The sequence below is a fragment of the Homarus americanus genome, unplaced genomic scaffold (assembly GCF_018991925.1).
Source record: "Homarus americanus isolate GMGI-L3 unplaced genomic scaffold, GMGI_Hamer_2.0 scaffold50281, whole genome shotgun sequence".
Classification (NCBI taxonomy): Eukaryota; Metazoa; Arthropoda; class Malacostraca; order Decapoda; family Nephropidae; genus Homarus; species Homarus americanus.
In genome coordinates, this window is record NW_024742338.1 from 4,476,266 (window position 1) to 4,492,093 (window position 15,828).

The following is a 15,828-nucleotide window of genomic DNA, read 5'->3' on the forward strand; positions in this document are numbered from 1 at the left end:
GTGTGAGTAGGTTAGGTTAGGTTAAGTTAGGTCTATTTAACTTAGTTTAGGTAGGTTAGGTTAGGACGATGGGTTAAGTTAGATTGGATTAAGGTAGGTTAGGTTAGGGAGCACTCGGCGGGGTCTAGACTCAACAAGGTTAGGGGCCCAGAGGGACGTGCCCAGGGCCTTGTTAGGTCTGTCAGGGTCGTCAGCTTGAGGACCCCCCCCCCCCTTCAGGTTGATGATTCACGGAAAATTTAGATAAAAAATCAGCTAAAATTCTGGGCTCCTTAAGGGGAGTGAGTCAACACCTGCCCGTCCACAACCCCGACACACCCTCGCTCCTCTCATTGGCTGGGCATTTCAAGACCTCATTTTATGATTGGCTGGGGTGCAGGCTTCTTCGCGGTGATTGGTTCAGATTTTTTTTTTCATTTATGAATGCTCTGGACGTAAATATGCTCTTTTGTGATTGGTTTAGACGTCTATAAGGTCTTTTATGATTGGTTTAGATGTTTATAAGCTCATTCGTGATTGGTGGAACCTTCACAGGTGGATACAGGATTGGGGTAACTTTGTTGTGATTGGCCATGACTCTTATAACCTCCTGTTGTGATTGGTCCAGCGCAGGTGCTTAATTAGCGAGCCTCAACCATACCGCCAGACTTGTTTGTTTACACTGGTCCTATAGGGGGAAGCTGTGACGTCATGGTATCAGTCAAGGTGTAGCTGCTATTTCGTTTTTTTTTTTATTTATTTATTTTTGTTTAAGTTTAAAAGAGTCGTAAATCTCTCCTTCATCTTTTTAACCTCAGTCTGGATGGCTTGTCTGTCGTATATGCCTGTCTGTCTATATACCGTCAGCCTGTTTATATATCAACGTGGATGTATAGGAATGTTTATCTATGTATCTAACTTATTTTCCAGAAGCGATTTTTATTTGATTTCAAGATACAACAAGAAAGTATTTTATCTAACTACTTTTATCTTTATTTCCCAAGACAATAGACAATACAGAATTTTATAGAGTTTACTGAAGAGATATATTGAGACTATAGTAGTTTTGTAAAGAAAGTGAGTGACTATCGTGAATTATATAAGACAACAGAAAACGGTGATATGAGGTGTAACTTACGTAGTTTAGTTTAATGTAAAAAAAATATATTAAATAAAAATACTAATAAATGGAAAGTATTGAAATGAAGAGAATATTATACCGTATATAAACATTGGAACAAGAATATATATACCGTACTTATATAAATATTAGAACACGAATAACATTATATAAACACTAAAATTGAAATATAACATCCCATGAGACGGCAATCAGAACAAAACATTAGACCAATCAGGAGTGTTGGAGCCTCAGACGACGCTTAAGAGAAAACAAAAGACAATCATTCAATCAATCACCTTCAGACGACCACATAAGCTACTGGGGGGTGTTGTTGCCATGTCTACCGCACCTAGACATTGCTTCTGTGGGTGTAAGAGGGTGTAGCGAGATATTAATACACCCACACACACACCCCCACCTCCCCTTCCCTAGTGTACTGTGACTCTACGCTTGGGGTGTTGGGTGTTGATGTTTTATAAGGATTCTTGGGTCTTGTTTGTCTCAGTCAGTCCCTCAGTTGGGCGCCATGTTAGCCATCAAGAAGTACTTCACGTCTAGGAGAGGCCGCAGCTCTGACGAATTTGTAAGTGTTTTGGTTAGGTTAGGATTTTTTTTTAAGTATTTCTAAGTTTATTATTAATTGTAGTGTTTGATACAGGAAAAGTTTGTAATATTCTGTAACTTTATTGTATTGTGTAAGTAATATATGGCATGGTGTAGTTATCCTATCCTTCTAATCTGACCAAACCTAGATGAGGAGGTATTGTTGTGTAACGTCATCTGCAACACATGTAAACAGTGTTGCCAGAAATGGTCTAATATTGTTTGATACGGGTTCATTTTAATTTTGTAAGAAGAGTTTAAGTTTAATTACTAAGTCTGCTGTATCATCAAGTATTATATTATTTTGTTAGTATTATGTAGGAAAAGTTTTTATTGGTGTATAATTTAAAGAGTTTGAAAATACGATGTGGCTGCCGTCTCGGGTCTGGCTCATCGGTATATATATAACATTATTTATGAGAGCGAGGTGTGTGTGTGTGTCGTGATGTGAATAACCATTATTATGATGGCACACACTAACCAGCCGCTCCTCATGGTAACCTTAAGTAGTTATCATCATTGACGCCCGTTTTCTATGTATCATTAAGACTCGTTTTCTGTAGAGGTAACCAACATACCCATTTTCTGTGGTTGCAGGAGACGCCGCGGGGACTCGTCTGTACGTGTCCACATGGTACTGGCAGCAGCGTTAACGTCGGCGGCGCTGGTGTAAGTGAGAAACCTCGACGACGTACTCGAGAGAAAGACGACCTCTCCCTCCCCAGTCCCTCCCTCCTTAGACGCCACCAGACCTCATCCAGCCCCTCCGTCAGGCAGTACCCCACTTCCTCCAGCCCCTCCGTCAGGCAGCACTCCGCCACCTCCTCCGTCAGACAGGCCATTGATGACGAAGGGCCCTCCTGCAGCAGCGCCTCCAGATATCACCGATACCGTCGTAGTGTTAGTCTGGACCAGATACTGCAGGTATGTGTGTGTGTGTTATTAAAGGTAGGTAGGACTCTGAGGAAGAGTTATAACAGGCAGGTTGTTGGTTAAGCTACAGTAGGTCAGGTGAAAAGTTCGGTCATCTATAGACAAGTTAGGTTAAGTTGGTTCAGCTGTGGGTCAAGATGCCTTAAAACGTTGGACGAACTATAGTAAGGCCTGGAATAAGTTCACTTAACACATTGTGCTTCGGTTTAGTTTACTTATAAGTCTTAGTTAAGTTTACTTGACATAAAGTTTACTTAACACAGATACAGTAAACTTAAAACACTATCATAAGTACAATTAAGAGACACTGACTGACACATTATTTTTCAGAGCTCAGACGGATCCCATAGTGACGGCGGCCTGACCACCACCACTCACTACCCCTACAGCAGCGCTTCACTTGACCCCCCCGACCACCACCCTCCTGGCGGCGATGCAGACGGTGGACGGGAACTGAGTGACTTTGAGAAGGAGAATTTGTTGTTCCTGAGAGACCTGGACAACAGCTACTATCGGCCTCTTACACACAGTCTCAGTAACACCAGTTTGGGGTCTACCTTCTCCGAGGACTCTCTGGCAGGTAGGGTGTAGGGTGGGGTGTGTGGTGAGGGATACAGGTTGGACAGACAGATGAGTGATAAAGGCTGGGTGTAAACGGCGCTGCCTACTAAGGGCCCGCTGCAGTTGCGTCCATTCTTATGGTCTTATGAAGGGGGCCTAATAAGATAGCGCCTGTTAGAACCGGTGCTTGTTAAAACTGCAATCTAATGGGGCATATTAGCAGAAGGGCCTTTTGGTGTGGAGCCCTGTAGTGACCGTTGAAGGTCTTAGTCGACCTCAGCAGTGCACTGGAGGGAGTGATCGTGGAGTACCGGCTTTATATAAGGCGTGGGGGTGGAGTTCCCGGCTATGGTGACCGGGTAGCCATTTAAATTCTCACAATAGACGCTAATATTGTAGTATATTACACCACTCATGAGACCTCGTCCCGTCTAGCCATGCCAGCTGGCGAGATCAAAATGTGATTGGTCATTTTGATACTTATTGCTTAGCTCAAAAAGGTCGTTTCTCCCTTGTCTCAACGGCACCGTGCGATAACATGACTCCGTGACTTGGCAGCAACAAAAAACCTGCCAGATTTCTTTGCTACGATAATTATATATTTAAATTATAAAGTCACTCAATATAATAAGATAATTACTTAAATTGCATTTTTAAAATATACATAATTGAATGTATTATGACGTGTTGTTGAATCTGATTAGCCTCATGGAGTGTGGTAACGCTCTGCTGGAGAAAGACATCGTCGTACAGCTGGCAGAGGTACGGACTCAAGCTTAAGCTGGAGGCATAAACACGGTCAGGAGTACTGGCTGTCACTCGGCGGCCAGAGGAATGTAATAATATGTTTGTCTCTGTGATTGGTATGTGTGTTTAGTTTAACAGTACACAAACAACTTCTTTGTAATATCTAAGAGTTGGAATGCGGTAGTAAGGCTTCAGTGTGCACGTGTTCAGAGCACAAAGTTAAATCTGATGTGAATTAACCGTAGATAAGACGGTAATTAACAGTACAGTAATGCCAGAATAAAATTGATCTACATAAATACTAAAACTCTCTCAGTTGATGCCTGTAGTAGCCGCTGTTAGGTGCCCCTGCAGTACACTGTTACTTGGACCATTCCTGCTCGACATGGTTCTCTGCCTTCTATACATTATTGTTATTATTATTATTATTATTAGTAGTAGTAGTAGTATTGTTAGTATTGTTGTTGTTGTCAGTAGTAGTATGATCATTATAGCGGCAGTATTAACTAACCTGCCTCGCGCCCCGTCAGGAGAATCCACCCCGAGAGGAGGAAGCCCTTACCCCGGCCGTCGCGAGTACCCGAGAACCGCCTACTCCCCCTCCAAGACCTCGCCCTCCAAGATTATCCGCTCCATCTCCAGGGAGGAGGACGAGGACGATCTCTCCGAGGACGAGATCGGACGAGGGAAAGACCGGGATAGTTTCAAGAGGAAGATCTCACTGCCTGTCTTCATGGGTCGAGGAAGTACAAGTAAGTGGAGGACGAGGTGGTGTTGGTTTAGGTGGTGGAGGGTGGTGGAGGACGAGGTTGTGGTGGTGGAGGTTGAGGTGGTGGTGGAGGACGAGGTGGTGGTGGAGGACGAGGTGGTGGTGGAAGGTGAGGTGGTGGTGGAGGGACGAGGTGTGGTGGAGACGAGGTGGTGGTGGAGGACGAGGTGGTGGGTGGAGGTGAGGAGGTGGTGGTGGAGGACGAGGTGGTGGTGGAGGTGAGGTGGTGGTGGAGGTTGAGGTGGTGGTGGAGGTTGAGGTGATGGTGGAAGGTGGGGTGGTGGTGGAAGGGACAGGTGGTGGTGGAGGGACAGGGGTGGTGTGGTGGAGGTTGAGGGTGATGGTGGAAGGTGGGGTGGTGGTGGAGGGACAGGTGGTGGTGGAAGGTGGGGTGGTGGTGGAGGTTGGGGGTGGTGGAGTTGAGGTGATGGTGGAAGGTGAGGTGGTGGTGGAAGGTGAGGTGGTGATGGAGGACAGGTGGTGGTGGAGGTTAGCAGTGTGGTGGTGGAGGTTGAGGTGAGTGTGGGAAGGTGAGGTGGTGGTGGAGGACGAGGTGGTGGTGGAAGGTGAGGTGGTGGTGGAGGACAAGGGTGGTGGTGGAGGTTGGGAGGTGGTGGTGGAGTTGAGGTGATCAGGTGGAAGGTGAGGTGGTGGTGGAGGACAGGGGTTGGTGGTGGAAGGTGAGGTGGTGAGGTGGAGGGACAGGGTGGTGGGCAGGGGTTGGGGTGGTGGTGGAGGTTGGGGTGATGGTGGAGGAGGGACGAGATGGTGGTGGAAGGGTGAGGTGGTGGTGGAAGGTGAGGTGGTGGTGGAGGACGGGGTGGTGATGGAGGACGAGGTGGTGGTGGAGGTTGAGTCATCGTCCTCAAAGAAGGTGTTCATATATTCTTGTGATTTTATAAGTTATTTTGTGTCATATTTATTAACGTGTCTTCTCTCATCTCTCACCCCCTAGGCGACTCCTCAGCGCCCTCGAGCGTTTGTAGTCTACCGGGTTCCTCAGCCTGGTGGTCTCACAAACCAGTACGACTACCTCCCCCAAGGAAGTACTCGACCAATCACAGCCCTCCATACACCTCTTCCATCAACCAGGCTAAGATGCTCTTCACCAATCGGAGCTTCTCTTCTCCCGCTGGCCAATCAACGTCGAGCACCACACCAGCCAATAAGAAAGGTTAGTGTTTGTTTTCGTGTGTTTTTTGTATCATGTTTTATACGTAGTTTGTTGCAGTTGTTTGTCGCTGAGAAAAAAAGGGTAATTAAGGTGTAGTGATTGAAAAGATTACAGGTGAGTTAATGAGATCAGCTTTATCACATGGGACGATTCTCCTCCACCTGTCTCAAGGCCCGGGAAAGATCAGTGGGAGGAAGAGGTGGAAGAGGAGGTAAAGGAGAAGAAGGAAGAAGTGAAGAAGGAAGATGAGGAGAGTATAAGAACTAGGAAGAAGAAGAAGAAGGAGGAGGAGGTTTGAATAAAAAAATGTACAATAAAAAAGCTTCCAATTACTTATAAACAATCTTCAGTCATCGCCCAAACTTAATACTTAACTAGAAACATAAAAGTAAGTTTGTTTTGGTATTCAATCTCTTAAGCCAATGAAAAGTGACCTGGAAAAAAGATATGGACCAATCAGAATTCGAGGAGGGAGAGAGGGGTAGATGGGGGTGAGGGGTAGGTGGGGGGAGAGGGGTAGATGGGGGTGGGGGTAGATGGGGGTGAAATTGGAATTGAGAGAGGGGGGTGGGTGGGGGTGAGGGGGTGGGGTGGAGGGGGTAGATGGGGGAGAGAGGGTGGAGTGGGGAGAGAGAGGGGTGGAGTGGGGGGTGGGGGTGGGGGGTGGAGGTGCTACTCGACCATCCATCTTACCGTTAATGGGCCAGTACAGGTGTTCAGCGAAGGTTCTGCACAGTTTAGGACAACGCGTGTGTGTGTGTGTGTGTAAGAGACGTTAATAACACACACACACACACACACCTAAAACTTGTCCCAATTACTCACCATGAACGTCTTGGTCGACCCTCTTATTAAAATCCCATCACTCATCTCCCCTATGTTTTCCCCCCAGCCCCTCCCCAGCCTCTCCCTAGCCCCTCCTCAGCACCTCCCCAAATTCTCCCTATCTTCCCAGTCACCTCCTGCCCCTCCCCCAGGGTCGTGTGTCCCACCAAGCACCCAGGCAAGAGAGTGCTTGGAGTCACGCCTTCACGTGGTGATCCATCCATCATGTGTTTTGGAACCTGTTTGACAGACCTCTCTCTCTCTCTCTCCTCTCTCTCTCTCTCTCTCTCTCTCTCTCTGGAGGAGGAGGAGGATGATGAACGAAGAGAGAAAGAGAAGAGTAGAAGATACAGTGAGACGGAGATCCTGACGAAAGATAGACATACAAAGACAGAAGAAGAGAGAGAGAGAGGTAAAGATAAAGACAGAGACAGACAGACAGACAGACAGACGTGGCTAAAAGTTACTAGGACCTCTGTCTTATTAACATATATATATATATAACACCGTTTTCTATAAGCCAGCCAGCGAGGGGAGACTACTGTGTCTCGTGGCCACTCATTATATATTAACTAGTTTATCTATTTATCTCGTTATTCGTTATCTTAGGCTTTACTTTTTTCTTTATTTACTTTTGTCCTTTGTTTTTGAATTTGTTATTTGTTTGTTTTATTTATATTTTATTTTTGTTCTTATTTTATTTTTTTTCTTATTGTTTTTGTTATATTGTTATTATTGTTAGTGTTTTATTATTATTATTATTATTATTATTATTATTATTATTATTATTATTATTATTATCGTACTGTATATAAATGGTATACAGTGTGTGCTTCAAATAAGAATATTTTCCTCTCTCTCTGTCTCCTGTTTATTTATGATTATGGTTTACTTACACGTGTACGTTGTTGTACGTACAGTGGTTGACTCTGTGTTATTGGGGGGAGGGGGTGGTTGCCTGTGTGTGTGTGTTAGTATGTGTATGTGGCTGTTGGAGGAGGAGGGGGCGTGTGCGTGCAAGCGTGCGTGTATGTGCGCGCACAAGGGGGCTCTCTAGGTAGGGGAGGGGGTCAGGTGAGAGAGGAGGAAGGGAGGAACCAGGGGAGAGGGGGAGAAGGAGGGAGGGGTTAGGGGTAAGGGAGGGGGGACGGGGTGGGAGAGAGGAGGGGGAAGAGGAAGGGGGGAAAACCAGGGGAGGGGAGGGAAGGAAAGGGTAGGGGAGAAGAGGGAAGGGGGAGGGAGTTGCCAGATGCCATCAAATTCTTCGCCGCAGTCTACACGTGATCGCCGCGTCGTGCACTCTGCCTCCGCGGTCTGTCTGTCTGTCTGTCTGTGCACCAAAACTTCCCAACGTCTGTGTCTTTCTGTAGCCCGTCTGTGCCACCCTGACCTCTCTTTATTGTCTGTGTCGCCCTCGTACAGTGTCTGTGTGGATGTCTGTCAAGTCGTCAATACGTTCTGTTCAGTTTTAATTATCCTCTTCGCTGCGTCTGATGTTTGTGGACGTTCCCGTGAGGCTGTTGGTGTCTGTTAAGGTCTGTTGTATCCTCCCTTGTCTTGAGACCACGAATCTTATCTGTGTGTATGAAAGTCTTGGTGTCTGTGTATGTTTAAGTGTCTGTGTGAGTATATGTACGTCTGTGAGTGTGTATGGCTTGTTGAATGTATGTCTGTGTGTGTGTGTATGTGTGTGTGTGTCTGTCTCTGTACCACGATGACTGCATTCTGCTATCGAGAGGTCAACGTCTTGCTTCCTTGCGCATTTTTCTGTGTTTGTTTGTTTCTTTCTCTTCTATGTTTGTCTGTCTGTCTGTTCTTGTCTAATAACCTCCCTGTACTATATATGTCTCTGTCTGTCTGTCTGTCTGTCTATCTCTCTCTGTCTGTTGAACCTTCGTAAGTGTAATATTGCCTGTGTGTGTGTGTGTGTGTGTGTGTGTGCGTGTGCGCGTGTCTGTGTGTGTGTTATCTTTCTATGTCATCTTCGGCTGATAACAGTTATCTATCATAACCTGTAACATGCACCTTGGGTCCTGTATTCAGTGTTCAGATAAAGTCTTAAGTGTTCAGATAAACTCTTAAATGTTCGTAACCCAGAAAAGTGAACAACAGTGTCAGAAATAGTTGGAAATAACTAAAGATAACAGAAATACCTAGAAATAACAGTGGAAATAACTAGAAATAACTCAATATTACAGGAACAACAGAAATTACAACTGAAATAACTAGAAATTACAACGATAACAACTCTGGAAATAACTAAATTATATTGCAATAACGGAAATAACTAAAAATTACACAAACTGACAAAGTAACGAAAAATAACCGTGGCTATAACACATTCAATAACAGATATAACATAAATAACAAGAAATAACCCAAATAACCAAAAAAAAAAGAAACAATTAAAATTACATACACAAAATTAAATACAATATACTATAGGTTATCATTTGACTCGGCTGACAAGGATACAAGGTAGCCATGGTAACACAATGTAAACAATGGGTCTTAGTTTGTTTTGAAGAGATCGTCAACAAGTGCAACATGTTATCGTTTTAACTTCCTTTTTGAGTACGATGACTTAATACTTTTAATTCATTGAGTACGATGATTTAACCCCTTGAGTACGATGATTTAACCCCTTGAGTACGATGATTTAACCCCTTGAGTACGATGATTTAACCCCTTGAGTACGATGATTTAACCCCTTGAGTACGTTGATTTAACCCCTTGAGTACGATGATTTAACCCCTTGAGTACGATGATTTAACCCCTTGAGTACGATGATTTAACCCTGAGTATGATAGCTTAACCCCTTGATTATGATGATTTAGCCCCTTGAGTACTAAAGCTTTATTCCCTTGAGTACGATGACTGAGCAGGTAACTGTTGACTGTATTCTGATTGGCTGATTGTGTATTGTTTTCTGATTGGCTAACTGTTGACGGTATTAATTAACCTTCATTTAAAAACATTTGCCGAGCAGAAGACCATTAAGAATTAAACTTTTACTAAGTGTGTCATGCTATTTTTCTGATTGTTGGTATTATAACAGTCAGAATAGAAGAACATTTTGAAATAACCTACAAGTGAACATTGAACAACAAGAACAGCGGTCAGAAAATGAACATCAAAGTGTCACTACCTCCTATCTGATTAACATACTGTTTTGTTAATCAGGACGTAATTAGAGCAACATAGAACAGTGAACAATCAGAAAACTTGTAAAAATTGAAATTACTACTGGAGATTTGTATTTTCTGATTGGCAAAATGTAGGAATCAGAATTTTATTTGAATACTATCTGATTGGGAATATACCCAACGAATCAGAACATGCTTAAACAAACAACAAAACAACTGCGGCCAATCAGAACTCCTGTGACAATTGATCATTACTGAGTGACATTTTCTGAATATTATGTCTCGATTAATTGATGAAATGACATTGTTAATTTTAAGTGGATAGTGTGTGTGTGTGTGTGTGTGTGTGTGTGTGTGTTTTCTGTGCTGTTTTATGTATGTATGTATGTATGTATGTGTACGAAGCTAAATAACATGACATTTAACACAATTTAACCTTTCTAACACCCAACATAACTAAGAGGATTCATGTTAAGTTAACCTCGAAGACTTCCTCAAGGTGCTACTTCAAGGGTCATTGTGTTCAAGGTTGTGTTTGGCAGCGTCGCTATGGAGACGTGGGTGGGGGGTGGGCGAGGGTCACGGTGAGGCAGGAAGAAGAGTAAATTAGAGGGAGGGAGAGAGAGAGAGAGACTGCCTATGTGTTTTTGTGTGTGTGTGTGTGTGTGTGTCCTTGTGTAGTGTGTGTGTGTGTGTCCTTGTGTGGTGTATGTGTGTGTGGGACCTTGTGTAGGTGTGTGTGTGTGTGTTGTGACCTTGTAGTGTGTGTGTGTGTGTGTGTTATGACCTTGTGTAGTGTGTGTGTGTGTGTGCTGGTGTGTTGTGTGTGTCCGTGTGTGTGTGTGTGTGACTGTGTGTGTGTGTTGTGACCTTGTGTAGTGTGTGTGTGTGTATAGTGAGGACAGACGGACTCTCACCATAACCCTGGATTGGTGTTTACATCGACCAGCTGACTGACTCACCACATATAAATTTGACATCACAATTCCTCAACCATCACACGTCCAATGCCTTACCTGACATACTCAACATCGTTTCTACTGTAAAAATAAAATTATAAAATAGAAATATAACAATAAATAATAGTATTTTAGTCATATAATGCATAAAATATTTGGTATTTTGTTTAATGTTATTCAAAACACACACACACACACACACACACACACACAACGCAGTGCCCCCGGCGGCCATATTGATTACGTGTTGTATGTAAACAAAGGAACGGGCGTTTACATAGCAAGTTATATAACGAGTACACGTTCTCGACCTGAAGATTAGACACCCCTAGCTTAGTTCACCTGAAGATTAGACACCCTAGCTTAGTTCACCTGAAGATTAGACACCCCAGCTTAGTTCACCTGAAGATTAGACACCCCAGCTTAGTTCAATTGAAGATTAGGACACCCCTAGCTTAGTTCACCTGGAAGATTAGACACCAGCTTAGTTCACCTGAAGATTAGACACCCCAGCTTAGTTCACCTGAAGATTATTAGACACCCCAGCTTAGTTCACCTGAAGATTAGACACCCCTAGCTTAGTTCACCTGAAGATTAGACACACCCCTAGCTTAGTTCACCTGAAGATTAGACACCCTAGCTTAGTTCTGAAGATTAGACACCCCCAGCTTAGTTCACCTGAACATTTCAGACACACCCTAGCTTAGTTCACCTGAAGATTAGACACCCCAGTTTAGTTCAATTTTAGACACACCCTAGCTTTAGTTCACCTGAAGATTAGACAATCTCCAGCTAGTTCACCTGAAGATTAGACACCCCAGCTTAGTTCACCTGAAGATTAGACACCCTAGCTTAGTTCACCTGAAGATTAGGGACACCCCAGCTTAGTTCACCTTGAAGATGGGACACCCTAGCTTAGTTCACCTGAAGATTAGACACACCCTAGCTTAGCTCACCTGAAGATTAGACACCCCAGCTTAGTTCACCTGAAGATTAGACACCCCTAGCTTAGGTTCACCTGAAGATTAGACACCCCAGCTAGCTCACCTGAAGATTAGACACCCTAGCTAGTTCACCACCTGAAGACATTAACTTAGCTTAGGCCTGAAGATTAGACACCCTAGCTTAGTTCACCTGAAGATTGGCACCCCTAGCTTAGTTCACTCTGAAGATTAGACACCCAGCTTAGTTCACCTGAAGATTAGACACCCTTTAGCTTAGTTCACCTGGAAACATTAGACACTCCTAGCTTAAGCTCCTACCTGAAGATTAGACACCCTAGGTGTTGGGCCTACCTGGGAAGGACAGACACCTAGCTTAGTTCAATTTGAAGATTAGACACCCTAGCTTAGTTCACCTGGAAGATTAGACACACCCCTAGCTAGTTCACCTGAAGATTAGACACCCTAGCTTTGGTTCACCTGAAGATTGTGGCTTTCACCCTAGCGAGTTCACCTGAAGGATTAGACACCCTAGGTTGGGGCTCACCCTGAAGATTACACACCCTAGCCTAGTTCACCTTGAAGATTAGACACACCCCAGCTTCTTAGTTCACCTGAAGATTAGACACACCCTTGTGTTAGCTCACCTGAAGATTACACACCCTAGCTTAGTTCACCTGGAAGATTAGACACCCAGCTTTGTCACCTGAAGATTGACACCCTAGCTTAGTTCAATTGGAAGATTGGTAATGCACCCCAGCTTAGTTCTGAAGATTAGACACACCCCAGCTTAGTTCACCTGAAGATGGTATTAATTCTAGCTTAGTTCACACCTGAAGATTAGACAATCTCTAGGTTAGCTCACCTGAAGATTATACACCCCTAGCTTAGTTCACCTTGGAAGATTAGACAATTTCAGCTTAGTTCACCTGAAGATTAGACACCTATTTAGTTCACCTGGAAGATTAGACACACCCTAGCTTAGGTCTACCTGAAGATTAGACACTCCGTAGCTTAGTTCAACGGAAGATTAGACACCCTAGCTTAAGTTCAATTTGAAGATTAGACACCCCTAGCTTAGTTCACCTGAAGATTAGACACTCCTAGCTTAGTTCAAAATTGAAGATTAGACACCCCTAGCTTAGTTCACCTGAAGACAGACACCCTAGCTTAGTCTACCTGAAGATTAGACACCTCAGCTTAGTTCACCTGGAAGATGGACACCTCAGCTTAGTTCACCTGAAGATTAGACACCTCTAAAGCTTAGTTCACCTGAAGATTAGACACCCCAGCTTAGTTCACCTGAAGATTGTGACACCCCTAGCTTAGTTCACCTGGAAGATTAGACACTTAGCTAAAGTTCACTTGAAGATTAGACACCCTAGCTTAGTTACCTGGAAGATTACACACCCTAGCTTAGTTCACCTGGAAGATTGGGACACCCTAGCTTTAGTTCACCTGGAAGATTAGACACACCCTCTAGCTAGTTCACCTGAAGATTAGACACACTCCTAGCTTAGTTCACCTGAAGATTAGACACCCTAGCTTAGTTCACCTGAAGATTAGACACCCCCAGCTTAGTTCACCTGAAGATTAGACACCTCAGCTTAGTTCACCTGAAGACACACACCCCAGCTTAGTTCAATTGGAAAGACAGGTCACACACCTCAGCTTAGTTCACCTGGAAGATTAGACACCCTAGCTTAGTTCACCTGAAGATTAGACACCCTAGCTTAGTTCACTCCTGAAGATTAGACACCCTAGCTTAGTCTACCTGAAGATTAGACACCCTAGCTTAGTTCACCTGAAGATTAAGCACACCCTAGCTTTGTCTACCTGAAGATTAGACACCCCTAGCTTAGTTCACCTGAAGATTACACACCCTAGCTTAGTCTACCTGAAGATTAGACACCCCTAGCTTAGTTCACCTGGAAGATTAGACACCCTAGCTTAGTTCACCTGAAGATTAGACACCCCTAGCTTAGCTCACCTGAAGATTAGGACACAATTCTTAGCTTAGTTCACCTGAAGATTATTAGACACCCCTAGCTTAGCTCACCTGAAGATTAAGCACACTGCAGCTTAGTTCACCGAAGATTGGGACACCCCAGCTTAGTTCACCTGAAGATTAGACACCTTTAGCTTAGTTCACCTGAAGATGACACCCCTAGCTTAGTCTACCTGAAGATTACACACCCCAGCTTAGTTCACCTGAAGATTAGACACCCCTAGCTTAGTTCACCTGAAGATTATACACCCCAGCTTAGCTCACCCAAAGACAGACACCCTAGCTTAGCCTACCTGAAGATTAGACACCCCTAGCTTAGTTCACCTGAAGATTAGACACCCCTAGCTTAGTTCACTCTGAAGATTAGACACCCCTAGCTTAGTTCACCTGAAGATTACACACCCCTAGCTTAGTTCACTCTGAAGATTACACACCCTAGCTTAGTTCACCTGAAGATTAGACACACCCCTTAGCTTAGTTCACCTGAAGATTACACACCCCAGCTTAGTTCACCAAGATTAGACACCCCTTAGCTTAGTCTTCACCTGAAGATTAGACACCCCCTAGCTTTCTTAGTTCATCATCTAGAAGATTAGACACCCCTAGCTTAGTTCACCTGAAGATTACACACCCTAGCTTAGTTCACCTGAAGATTAGACACCTCAGCTTAGTTCACCTGGAAGATTAGGGACACCCCTCAGCTTAGTTCACCTGAAGATTAGACACCTCAGCTTAGTTCACCTGAAGATTACACACCCCCAGCTTTAGTTCACCTTGAAGATTAGACACCCCTAGCTTAGTTCACCTGAAGATTACACACCCTAGCTTAGTTCACCTGAAAGATACACACCCTAGCTTAGTTCACCTGGAAGATTAGACACCCCTAGCTTAAAGTCTACCTGAAGACAGACACCCTCAGCTTAGTTCAATTTGAAGATTAGACACCCTAGCTAGTTCACCTGAAGATTACACACCTTAGCTTAGTCTGGTCTGAAGATTAGACACCCCTAGCTTAGTCTTTCACCTGAAGATTACACCTAGCTTAGTTCACCTGAAGATTAGACACCTGAAGTAGTTCACTCCCAAAGATTAGAATAATCTCTAGCTTTAGTTCACCCAAAGATTACACACCTAGCTTAGTTCACCTGAAGATTAGACACCCCTAGCTTAGTTCACCTGAAGATTAGACACCCTAGCTTAGTTCACCTGAAGATTACACACCCTAGCTAGTTCACCTGAAGACACACCTCTAGCTTAGTTCACCTGAAGATTACACACCCTAGCTTAGTTCAACGAAGATTAGACACCCTAGCTAGTTCACCTGAAGATTAGACACCCTAGCTTAGTTCATCTTGGAAGATTAGACACACCCCTAGCTTAGTTCACCTGAAGATTAGACACCCTAGCTTAGTTCTCACCTGAAGACACACACCCTAGCCATTCAACGAAAGATTAGACACCCCCAGCTTAGTTCACCTGAAAGATTACACACCCCAGCTTAGTCTTCACCTGAAGATTACACACCCCTAGCTTAGTTCACCTGAAGATTAGACACCCCTAGCTTAAAGGTTCACCTGGAAGACAGTACACCCTAGCTTAGTTCACCTGGAAGATTAGACACCCCTAGCTTTGAAGGTTCAATTGAAGACAGATTACCCCAGCTTAGCCCTACCTGGAAGATTAGACACCCCTAGCTTAGTTCACCTGAAGATTGTATACCCTAGCTTAGTTCACCTGGAAGATTAGACACCTAGCTTAGTTCACCTGAAGATTAGACACCCCTAGCTTAGTTCATACCTTGGAAGATTAGCACCCCAGCTTTTAGTTCACCTGAAGATAGACACCAGCTTAGTTCACCTGAAGACTAGACACCCTAGCTTAGTTCACTGAAGATTAAGCACACACCCCAGCTTAGCTCACCTGAAGATTAGACACCCTAGTACACACCTCCTCTGTGTCTGTCTGTGTGTCCCAGCTCGTAAGTTCTCGACAGCTGAAAGTTAAATTAATATTGCTGTATATTTTCTCCCCCGTATACACTAACATATTGCTTCTGTTAT

At 44.1% G+C, this 15,828-nt stretch overlaps 1 protein-coding gene across 1 annotated transcript in view; it reads left to right on the plus strand.

Moving 5' to 3' along the window:
- The first annotated feature begins 1,181 nt into the window (after nucleotides 1-1,181).
- LOC121876862 (serine-rich adhesin for platelets-like) overlaps nucleotides 1,182-15,828 on the plus strand; it is a 132,215-nt gene continuing 117,568 nt past the window's right edge. The window contains exons 1-5 of the mRNA XM_042382359.1: nucleotides 1,182-1,685; nucleotides 2,303-2,629; nucleotides 2,969-3,218; nucleotides 4,477-4,698; nucleotides 5,671-5,889. Of these exons, the coding sequence (XP_042238293.1) occupies nucleotides 1,629-1,685; nucleotides 2,303-2,629; nucleotides 2,969-3,218; nucleotides 4,477-4,698; nucleotides 5,671-5,889 (1,075 nt within the window). The 5' untranslated portion in view covers nucleotides 1,182-1,628. The remainder of the gene's footprint in view (nucleotides 1,686-2,302; nucleotides 2,630-2,968; nucleotides 3,219-4,476; nucleotides 4,699-5,670; nucleotides 5,890-15,828) is intronic.